The following is a 12210-nucleotide window of genomic DNA, read 5'->3' as shown; positions in this document are numbered from 1 at the left end:
ACAACAGCAGCAATAATGGTAGTGTGTGCATGTGTGTGTGTGTGTGTGTGTGTGTGTGTGTGTGTGTGTGTGTGTGTGTGTGTGTGTGTGTGTGTGTGTGTGTGTGTGTGTGTGTGTGTGTGTGTGTGAATGTGTCACCTGGTTGTGAAACAATCATGTGGGAGTCAACAGAGGACACACAATGCCCAGCAATAACAACTTCCTGTTTTCATGATTTCAATATCTTCCGAGGATTTCCTTAATAGAAGATTTCTGATTAAATGCACTGTGATTTTTTCTATTTTTGGGTACATTTTCATTAGATGAGAATATGTCTTTTGGAATTTGGTTTAAAGGGAGTAATAATCCTGCCTGTAACCACTGAACCAGCCAGCGTGTTATTATAATGGATCACGTTGGCCTTGACTTTGAGCTGTACACAGCTGTCCAGCTGCAGGCTCTACAGTGTGTGTGATAACACAGAGGACACAAAGACGTGTACTTACCGAGGTCCATCTTCACGACCAGCTCCTCCAGTGTTTTTCCTTCACAGACAGTTCTGCTCCATTAATGTCATGTTCGACAGTTTTTGGTCCCACAGCATCTCACCACCTGTAACGTGGCAGACCGTTTAATGCATATCTCTCTACAGCTGCAGCAGGTCTTTTTCTAATATGCTAGTCTGTGTATACAAAGAAAATAAATTCACTGCCTTTATTAGAGCTAATGAACAGTGTGGCGGGCATCATCTTTTTCAAAGGCGACTGAATGTGACCTCTCTTTGTAACACATTTTTTACAGATATAAACATGACATTAAATAGTGCCTTTAAGATAATGTTCAGAGCTCCAGAGAAAATAGAGTGAGTCATTCTTGACTCCTTTCTTACATTTTATACTTATGAATTCGTATCAGAACTGTGTTCTTTATCCACACCTGCCTCCTGAATCATCCCTGCGGCCCAGAGGAAACCAGTGACTCCATGTTGTTTATGGTTCCCTGCTGAGAGCTGCTGTGATGACAACACACACAACTCCATAAAACATCATTTTCATTGGTGTGAAAAAAATCCTGATGTGATTTAACTGTTATGTCCTGGCTCAACTGCTGCTTTGCTTTCAAGCGAAGTCACATCACGAGTGTGTAAGGACAGTGAGGCCCTGCAGGCATAAGTACGGAGCTTAAATTAAAGGTGATAAGAGCTGATGTCCTGACCAATGGGGAAGGAGCAGCTGATATTGAGCAGGGATACACTGAAGAGAAGGTGGGGTAGGTAGAGAATGAATCCGAATGATTCTTCTAAATGGTTGACATATTTAAGTACATAATATATTCAAGAAATACATACATACATGAACTAAATTTATTCCAGGATGTTCGTCACCTTTCCAGTTGCGACCGCTTTGCTCGGCATCTCTAGTAGAGGAGGAAATGATCCTGAGAGAACTCTGTCGCGCTGCATAGAGCTGGATGGAGCTGGGAGAATGCATCGAGCAGCTGATGGCTGAGGCCAAGCTCCTCTAGAGAGGATGCAGGATGAGGAGGCGGCTGACCTCCCGATGCACACCGAAGATTTGAATGTCACCGCAGGGCTCGGTGGTGACAGCCTGCCTGAGAGACATGTGAGCGGATATCGATGCTGCAGCGGCAGCAGCACGTGAGGGGTCACACTGAGAGTGGATGTAGAAAGTGTCACATACAGGAAACTGCTGGAGATGAGGCCTGATATCATCTCTGTGGTTGCAACAGGTGAGATACTTAAAAGCAAAATGAATGTGGAAATTGCACTAATGTTATCATGAAAATCTAAATCTCACCTCTTAACTCTGAATAATTGAACAGCAGCACCGAAGCCATCTTGTATTGTTGATGTCAGTCATGGCTGCAGAGAGCTTTAAGCGTATCTTTGGGATTATTGTTGTGTAATAGGTGTTTTGCTATGTTTATGTATCCTGAGCGAACAGCCACATGGAAACCACAGACATTTCAGCACAAACAACCAAACTTGAACCATCTTTTCCTGTCAGACTAGTCAAACCATACCTGTAACTCATGCACCACTTCACCCCCGAAGGCCTTTTTCCTGTTTGAATACTTCATTTCGTGCGAACAGCCGGTGTCACAAGGCATGGTTAGATGTTCAAACTGTCTCTGACCTCGTTTTCTAGAGTTAACCCTTCAACACAAACCAGAAGATCTACATGTTATTTTTTGTTCTAACTACTATTGTTATGACCTTTACACCATATTGACTGAAAAATGTACGCACTGTTGAACATAAGATAAAGTTATTTATTGTTTGTGTGTTTTAGCACAGTGTGAAGATGGATTCTGGTGGGAGAAAGGAATGGAAACCAGATATTCACTGTTTTGTTGATTGACACTTCCATCAACAGTATCCACAGTCGCATCAAACGCCTACATGAGAATATTTGACAACTTTGTGTGCCATCCTCACAGCTATTTATCAAGCAATATAAAACGTGTTGTCATGATTAAAAAAGAGAATCTACACAGTTCCTCAGATTTCAACCTCGTGCAGGCTGTTGAGCCAAACAGGAGAAGTCCGTGTGAAAAAGGAGCAGACGATGGAGACTGAAATTCTGCACTTCACTTCCTCTTCTTCCTCTTCAGGGCCTTCCACTCTCCCTCCTGAGTGGCCAAGCTGCCAAAGAGCTCCTTCACCTTCCTCTTCCTCTCTGCATCCCTGCAACACACAATGTAGAAAAAAACGGTTAAGAGGCTTTTACCGGAAACAATTTTATTTCACTTCATCTTGGGAGGTTTCAGCTTTATCCACACCTGTTCATGACTTCATTGAGCTTCTCTCTGGCCAGGAAGCGCGAGTCCTTCCTGATCTCCCTCAAAGCGCCCTTGAACTCCTTCTTGTATTTGTGCTGCAGTCGCTCCTTCTCTCTCTCCTCTTTGTTGCTGCCACGCTTCTTTCCATAGTCCAGGCTGATGAATGTCAAAGATGGTATTCAAAAGAAATTGTGCATGTTTAATCTCCACAATTCATTTAAACTTGAAAAAAAGGGATTTTTATTCAATTTCATAACAACTTACATTTCAACGATCTTGGGTGTGAGAAGCTTCAGAGGAATTGGCTTCTTCTTCTCAAATACCAGCCTTGTTTGGGTCACAGGGACACTGCTGATGGCCTCTAAGATTTCACTGTGAAGCTCCTGCAGCAAAAACAACAAATATTAGAACAAACATACAATCTGATACGTCTACAAACTGACGTCTGTCTGCCACCAACCTGGAAAGGCCCGGGTAAAGTTTGGGCAGAAAGATGTTTGGAAAGCAGCGTGCTGATTGGCTGAAAGATGTGTGGAAAGGAGGTGAGGTCTTTGTAGAGCAGGCAGCATCGCTTCACCAGGTCCAGGCAGGTAAACAAACACATTAACCTGTGAAGAAACACATGAACATCGATGAGTCCACTTATCCACTTCCTTCCTCATTGTTACTGACAAAAGAGCCATCACACACACAATAACACTGATCACACAGACACAATGAATATTATCTACAGATGTGTGTATTTATGCTGAGATACATGCACTCTTCTCTACACACATTTACACACACGTTCACTTTAATTCAGTCTACGCTCACTCTCTCCTCCACCTCCCTGAGGAATGCTGTATCACCCTGGCAGTAATTACCACAGCTACTACACTGCCCGCACACAGCTGCTGGTGTGTGTTTGTGTGTGTGTGTGTCACTGTATGGCCTGAAGGAGCGCAAAAATTAGAATACGACTGGGCACCAGGTGTGAAGAAGAGGAGGCTCATGAAGCGTTGTGTTCATAACAGTGTGGCAGAGACTGGACCGGGTCAGACCACTTCAATATGATTTAATGGACAGGTTACTGCCAGAGTCAGTACTTATAATAAAGCAAAATACTAAACAACAAGTGCTGCCTTTAAATAAATACACTGTAGTCAATACATCAAGTTAATCATTTAAATGATCTTGGATTAATTTCATACATTCATTCTTTGTATCTCATGTGTTTACATCTTTATTTGCAGCAGGTAAAGCAAATAGATGAAATTAAACCTCTCTTTGGAGTATGAGTCAGTGTTTCATGGCATGTTACAGGTATTATAATTTTAGTCGAGTACAAATAAAAATGTAATTCTCACAAACTGTGCACAACTACCATTCGCTGAAGCCTGTTTGCAAGCTTCTCTTTGTGCCCACACACCAGCTGCCGTGTGAAACCATGCTGGCGACTCGTCAGAGTCACACGAGTGGATGTCTCAGCTCAGAACCATACAGTCCCTTCAGGTAAACAGACTGCTGATGGGAGAGATCTGTGTGAGTGCATGTTTTCGTGCTTCAATTTAGTCTCTGCAGAAAAACAAGTGAGCTTCTTTTATCACCTCCATATATGAATCAGTGTCACTTTAACTCAGCTTTCCCATGGCACCATTTCATTCTTCGGCATCTTTTTTCTATTCCAAACTGAACATGAGAAGCTGTGATCTCCCTCCTCTCTTCATTCTGGGCCTATAACTGTCCCCAGACAAATATTCACCACTACTGTCCATGGTATTTATGGCATATACGCAATCTGGAATCTGATGTTTCTGAATGCACAACTCCAATGATCCCACTCTACGTCATGACGTCACCCCCGTTTTGTGTTATTGCATTTGACACCTAGCAGCTGAAGTTACATACAGTCCATTAGACCAATGTCAGCTCGCTTTGGTCAACAGTAAACTGTGTGTTGCATCGCTAGAGGAACTGCTGGATGTTATGGTTAAAGTTCGGTTATTCCATACAAAACCTAGTGACTGCAAGAGAACTTTTCACATATAATCAATTTAATAATCTCTGATATTGTCTATTTAGTTTTTTCATGCATTTTACAGCCACTGGTTTTTGGTTCTAGGTCACAGCAGACAGTCCTGTTATTCCATGTGTGAAAGAACATCAAATCAATTGATGGTTTTGAGGTTAAACCAGATTCCTTCCCACTAGGTATACCACACATTAAGAGGAACTATGCAAGTCTGGTCACTTTTCTGCTGTTTTGCTAACCCTCATCCTGGCCAAGTGCATTTGTTTACAACGAAGTCGGCGAGAAATCAATCAATAGAGCGGTAGATAGCGTTATATATCATTTGATGTTACAACATGTGTATATTTGTGTAGTTTAATCTGTCATAAACAAGAGATTATGGGTTACAGGCGTGTTTGTGTCGCGGTGTGCAGAGACGAGAGCTGGGCGGCGGCACTAATCTTGCAAAGTTGTGCTACGAGACGCTACGTGGAAGGCAGAGAGCCTCCATTCTCCCTCGTAACAAGTTAAGCCATTTATTAAACTATTAAGGTAAAAATGTAGCATAGTTCAGCTACAAATCCTGCATAGTTCCTCTTTAACTCTTACCTGTGTTGGTCTCTGTCAAGGTCATTTTTGAGCTCCAGGTGATGGGCTGCAGACAGTGGAAGGCTTTTCTTGCTCCAGCTCTTGCAGGACTCAGAGTTTGACAACACCAGCAGATCACTGTTCTTCCCTGAAGGCCTAAAAGGAGGCACCACAGTGTAGCCTGTAACACAATGCCCAGGTCTGTCAGTTCTGGTTCACTTTAAGGGGGAAAAAAAACACAAGTATCGAAATGTGGAGTGACACATGAGTGTGCAGCTACCTAGAGAGGTCTTGTCTTGCACGGCCAGGTGTAGCGTTCCAGCCAAGAAGTTTACGAGCTCAGGCACAAAGCGTTTTGAGAAAGAGATGTACTCCACTGCCAGGCAGCACAGAACCAAACCTGACGTTACATCCTGTAATGTTCTCACTGGACACTGAGGATGTAAAAAAAAAACAGTGGACATAAACACTCAAGTATGATTACGGCATAAAAACAGAAACATCCATTCATCCAGTGTGTTATGATTCACTTCAGTGTTACTGCCATGTAAACAGCGTATCAGCTGCAGCTGAGGGGTATGACACAAAAAGAATAAAAAGTAGCAGGATGAGGGCTGGATTCAAACAGAAGGAGAGAGGGTGAAGCATTAGAGATAATACACAAACACAAACACACACAGGCACGTACGACGTAGGCAAGAACAACCCAAACAGAACAAAAACAGCTTTAACAACACTGACAATAATAACCAGAGAGAACTTTGGCAGTGTGTACCTTGGTGAGAGCCTGGCTCATGTAAAGCATCGCAGGAGTTGTAACTGGATGTCTGAAGTCTGAGGTGGGGAACAGCAGGGCTGTCAACTTCAGGTAGATGAGCTGTGACCACACAACAAAAAACACAAACATTAGCAACTGCATTTGTCATCTACATGAGAAAAGAGTGTATCTCCCTCTCTTTTTAAACCCCTTGTAATTCAACAGCAACTACAGAATCTAAAATGATGATTCAACTAAGGCTGAAACAGCTCTAATCTAAATCCTCTAAAAAGTCTCTGTACACCCCGGTGAACATTTAGCATCTCATTTGAGTTCACAGTAACTAATCCATACCATGTCGAGTGTTGGGAAAGCAGCATGACCTTTGACCTCTAGCAGCTCCTCCATGCTGTGAGCAGCATCTCCGAGGAAGGTCTGCATTGCTTTACAGGCGGCTTCAGGGAACATCTGACACAGACCGTACAGCTCTCTATACACAATCAAAGAAAACAGCAGTGAGAACTGAGGAAACACATGACGGATTTTAGGACTTAAAGGACAATTCCAGGCAAATTCAACCTGGGGTTATAGTTTCCTAATATTTTAGGTGTAAAAGAATGAATCTGAAGATTTTCTTTTTAATTGCTCCTGTTATGTAGTAGTTCTGTCTGTTCCCACATCGCCACAGCAGCGTATAATGGGAGCGGATGGATCTTAGGCTATTTCCTTTTTTCACAGACAATATCAGATGCCTTTTCAAACATACACCAAGACTTTGTATTCCAGCTCAGTTTACAAACATGTTGGCTTTCATGAAGTAAACAAACCCCTCACTGATGTTGTCTGTGTGAAAAATTCAGTTTTGTGGGATGTAAACAGCCTAAACAGCCTAAGATTCGTCTGCTCCCATTATACGCTGCTGTGGTGATGCAGGGACAGACACAACTACTGCATAACAGGAGACATTCAAAGGAAAATCTTCAGATTCATTCTTTTACACCTGATATTATAGCCCCAGGTTGAATTTGCCTGGAATTGTCCGTTAATATTTGTGTTTCGTTGTAAGACAGTAAATACACTCTCTGGACTCACGGTATGAGTTTATCTACAGTGGTGAGCTCAGGTGGACTCCTCGTGGCCAGCTCTCCAACGTACTCCAACAGGAAGCCAAACAGTTTCTGAAGCAAACAGAGATAACCACTGTAAGATCATGTAGCACTCATTGTAACCTTCAACTGCTCCAAAAGTCTAATACACACAAATAAAGCTTTTTTTTCCACATTGTACCTGCAGTTTGAGCTTATTGCCAACGGCCAAACCCGGGTGGTTGCACTTCTGAGTCCTGGCGATGATGAGTCTCTGGTTGTCAGGCGTGTGGCCAGAGAGCAAATCTTTCAAGTCTGTGTAGCTCTCTGGAGCTGGAGAAACACAGAGTACAGTGGATTACTATAACATGAAGAGGGAACTCATCTCAGCTTAACTCAGGATTAGGGATGCACCGATGCATCGGCCGATGTTCGGCTCGTTAACTGCCATCGGCCAGTTCTCACTGTAACCAGTCATGATGTAGTTAACTATCACAATAACTCTGGGGCTTTTTAATTGAGGTAAAAATGTAGCATAGCCACGGGAGAAATCCTGCTTAGTTCCTCTTTCAGTGTACATTATACAGATTATTTTTAGTTCATCAACCATTTGGAAAAAAAAAACGTTCATCATTCTGTTTCTGTGTTACTAAAGATAAAGGGGGTTAGGGAGAGAAGTCTTAAGTAATTTGACATATTTGAAAAAAAAAAACAGTAATGCTATAGTTAGGCTACTTTTCCTGGTAACTACTTTTACCATCTAGCAACTCTACTAACTCTAGGCCACTGTAAGTGTTTTAAGGTTATGTCAACTACAAATTGACATTAAAGGTTGTTTTTGTTTCATAAATTTGTCTAACTGAATTTGTGCTCATTAAATAATAATAATATGAAGAGCTGAAAGGCTTTTAAAATAGTTCAGTAATGTTTCTGTGGCACCAAAGACGGAATAAATAACAAAAAGAAAAAACATCGGCATCGGCCATCGGCCAAGTTGTTATTTTAAACATCGGCATCGGCCCAGAATTTCACAATCGGTGCATCCCTACTCAGGATACTTACAAAGTCTCTATTTGATCATTTTTAAAAATGTGTTTCTGTGTGTATTTACCAGTGAATGTGTACGGGAGCTCTGATTTAGCGGCCTCCTGCTGGGCCTTCACCTCCTCTTTGCTCAGACTCTTCTTTGGTTTTGCACTGGCCTCTTCATCCTCCTCATCCTCGCTTTCTTGCTCAGAGTCCAGGTCAGAGTGGCCATCTTCTTCTTCACTGCTGCCCTCCTCCTCCTCCTCTTCCTCCTCCTCGCCTTCTTCGTCATCTTCATCTCCGTCTCCATCTTCATCTTCCTCCTCTGCCTCCGATTCCTCCTCCTCCTCACCGCTCTCTCCCTCTTCTTCGTCTTCACCCTCATCCTCATCCTCATCAGACTTCCCTCCGAGGTTCCACTCTCCATCCTTGACAAATAAAGCATAAATTAATGGATACATTTTCAGAAAATCATCAAAACAGTGAAGATGTTCCAGTGAAAACTGAACATCAGACTCCACAGTGTTGCGTTGTCCTGTACCTGATAAGACAGCGTCTTCTTGTCGTCTTTATCCAGGATGAAGCCGTCGTTGAGGTCATCAGCAGACAAGTGATTCTGACTCTGTGTGCTCTCCCCGACTTCATCTCCCATCATCCTCCTCAGTCGGTCAGCCTAGAGAAAGCACAGAGCAAAAATACAAAAAATATTCATGGTGACACACGAAACATAAGCATGTTAAAATTCAAGTTTTGTCAGAGGGGAAAATGTTCAACAGCGACCTCAAGCGTGTGAACGTACCTCCAGTTTCTGCAGCTTCTCCCTCTCCTCCCTGGCGAGCTCCTCTGGGGTTTTCATCTTCTCCGAGGGCTGAGCCTTCATCTCGAAGCCGAGCTCTCGGACCATCATGTCGTACTCGTCCAGCTGATCGACGCAGAATGAGAACAAAGAAGTGTCAGCCTCTTCCACTCACACAACCACATCCTGCTGATTGACTGGTGGATCCGTACCTTCGGCTTCTCCTCCGGTTTCTCAACACTTTCAGCTTTCGGTGTCTTTTTCACCATCAGGGCCTGGATGCTCTTCCACTCCTGATCCAGCTTCTCAGTGAGCTCCTGCGCCTCCTCCTTCTGCACCTGCCGCTCACGCTGATCAAGAATCAAAAAAGTTAATCATCACGACCAAGCCAAATGTTTTCCTTTGTAAATAAAATCATATTTTAGTGTGTTACTGACTCACCTTCTCCTGTTTGGACTTCTGGATGAGCTCCTCGATGAGTTCCTGTCTAGACTTGGCCCTCTGGTTTCCCTCCTCCTGCTGCTCCCCAGGTGCTTTCTTCCTCAGTAGGCCTCCTCCTCCTCCTCCGAAGTGGGAAGCGGTCAGCTCAGCTATGTGAGACGGAGAGAGACTGTCACTACAATGTACCAGCACCACATCGTAATCCTTTAATGTTAGCATCTGCAGAAGAAAATATGATTAAAGATAAAGTAACTTAATAAAAAGTTACTCACCTGACAAAAGTCCCTTCTCTTCTGTTTCATCATCACTATTCACCAAGTCATTGAATTTCTCCATTTCAGCCAATGACTGGCCGTAATGAGTCAGCTCCTCGTCCTCGTTCAGGTTGTACACGTCCTTCTTATCATGGTTACGCTGAGATAAAAAGCAAAGTTAATACAGAGCAGGACAAACAGCTTGACTTGGATATTAACACTGTCATACAATTGCTCTTATTCCCAATTTTTCCTATACCAGTAGTCACAAACGGAGCATTAGATAGTGAATCAATTCTCATCAGAACATTGATATCCTTAAAGGTAACACATATGAGTGATCACATCACTGACCTGTCTCTCCATTGCAAACCTCTTCAGGATTTTGTCTTCTGGTGCCATCTTGGTGTCATACTCTCCAAAGCGTCTGTCGATGAATTTGTTGGCCTTGGTCTTGTGTTTGTATTCCTTCAGGAGGGTCTCTTTTCTCTGCAAGGGGGAAAAATGAACACTGCATGTCATCCCTGCTCAGTCTCATAGATCAAACTTACTGCAAAAACACTGATTCTTTATTAGTTGTAATTATGTAACAAGAGTGAAGTCAATGCCACTGCAGTTAGGACTAAGCCTGCATGTTATGCGCTCTATGGGATGAGCGATGGGTGCACCACCACAGAAACTTGTCCTCATTTCAACTTGTAGTTAGTTTTGTTCATGGTTCTTTCCGTGCTCACAAATGTCTCAGCCATTCCTGCAGAAAATCCCTCTCCCAGCATGATGCTGTGAGCAAAGACTTCACAGCACAGATAGTGTTTAATGGGTGTTGAGCTGTGACCCATAGCTGCCAGATACAGTGCTACAGTAGAAGTGTTAATCAAAGCATTTCGACTTTTCGTTACATTAGATTACAGGATCATTTCACAAGAAGAATTACTAGACTTAAAGTATAAAGACTTGTTAAGTCACCTACAAACTGTATGATGCACACAATCTATTCAGCAAATCAATATTATACCTTTCCTCTAATGAAACTGGTGAAATCTGTGACAGCTTAGGGAACAAAACTACGCAATATTGATTGTTGATATTGATATTTTAATCTCATTTGATGAGTCAAATGAGCTCTGTCAAGATTATTTACTATAATAAAATAATTTGACAGTGTGAATCCATTATATTATGAAACAGTAGATCATGTTTTAAAAATCCAGTGTGCCTGCTTTAAATCAATCAAATAATTATATTCAGTGAACATAGGGTTACCAATGTGCACAGTCCACTGACATGATTTATAATGAAGGATTAAGTCCAGTATGGAGGGATTTAAAGACATACTCATAATCTTAAATTGCTCTGTTGTGTGAGTGTTGTGTTGTGGAGGTGGGGAATAACAACGTTATTATTATTTCTCTTACCTTATTAATGGCTTTGGATCGAGACACACCAGGCAGACCCACGTCATGCTTGCTTTTTCTCCCCAGGACATCAAATTTCTTTCTGTTGATTTTCACCTCAAACGGGTTGTTTTTGATCTCGGTAGAGGTCTTGGTCTTTCGGACCTTGTCAGCAACGCTCCTCTTCTTAGGTGCCTTCCCCATCTGTGTCAATGTAGAAAACTGATGAGCTAACACCACAAACATTTCAGTGTCATTGGTCAATACAAGCAATATCCATGTTATTTAGTGTAATGTGTATATAGTATTATCATTGGATATTCACTACACTGTATCTATAATTCGGCCTTTACATACATTTCCAATTGTTTTTTGTCTATCATGTCAAATGACTTCTGAAGAATACACATGACTCTACTGTACACAAAGGAAACGTATTAAGTATGCCATGTGTTTATTTAATTAATGACTAGGGGAAAAGGTGGTGGCAAAACTAGCATCGATATGAACCAACAACAGTTTGTAAACACACTAACAATCTCAAACAGGCTTTATTTACCTTTCAGTCGCGTTGAGGACTCGAGTTAGTAATTACAGGCGGAAGAAAACATGGGACACTGAAGTTCTGCTAATGCAGAATTTAACGAATAATGTTAATTTCTTTCACTATCCACGTTGTTTTACATAGCTTCCATTTCCAGCGTGCACAGCCTGGAGTCAAAGTTGAAATCCAACGAGCACACAACAGCGACTTCCGGTGCACAACCTGCCTACAGCGCCCCCAACGGCGATGCTTCAAATTACAGCGAAGATGACAGGATTCATATGCGTAGGGCACACATGAATTCACTTTAGACACTGTCCACACAGTACTGATCAAACACCCTATTTTCTCGGTGATCTCGTTGGTTTTCATTTTTAAAAAACAATTCGTTTATCAAAATATTTAAAGAAAGGTAGGCTAAATAAAAAAGGTCAAAATAGCCAGAACCAAGCTCCAAATGTGTCTGTAGCCTAATACTAGGCTACTACTTGTTTTGGTGATGTTTTCATGTAATAGAAATTTGTATGTTTGGTTTTCAATGTAGGTATACA

At 42.1% G+C, this 12210-nt stretch overlaps 1 protein-coding gene across 1 annotated transcript; it reads right to left on the bottom strand.

The window, feature by feature from the left end:
* Nucleotides 1-2286: 2286 nt before the first annotated feature.
* On the bottom strand, nt 2287-11829 carry nop14 (NOP14 nucleolar protein homolog (yeast)). The gene is made up of 19 exons (XM_083983305.1): nt 11675-11829; nt 11137-11319; nt 10076-10210; nt 9740-9881; nt 9468-9616; nt 9239-9376; nt 9030-9152; nt 8772-8903; nt 8316-8658; nt 7407-7537; nt 7212-7297; nt 6474-6609; nt 6138-6239; nt 5643-5796; nt 5384-5543; nt 3242-3389; nt 3046-3164; nt 2782-2937; nt 2287-2686 (listed from the first exon to the last, which is right to left on the bottom strand). Exons 2-19 carry the CDS (start codon nt 11317-11319, stop codon nt 2590-2592), a joined length of 2634 nt encoding a protein of 877 aa, XP_083839431.1. The 5' UTR covers nt 11675-11829; the 3' UTR covers nt 2287-2589.
* Nucleotides 11830-12210: the final 381 nt, after the last annotated feature.

The sequence above is a fragment of the Trachurus trachurus genome (genome assembly GCF_905171665.1).
Source record: "Trachurus trachurus genome assembly, chromosome: 12".
In the NCBI taxonomy this organism is placed as follows: Eukaryota; Metazoa; Chordata; class Actinopteri; order Carangiformes; family Carangidae; genus Trachurus; species Trachurus trachurus.
The sequence above is the reverse complement of the archived record's forward strand: the minus strand, read 5'-3'. Positions and strand labels throughout refer to the sequence as shown.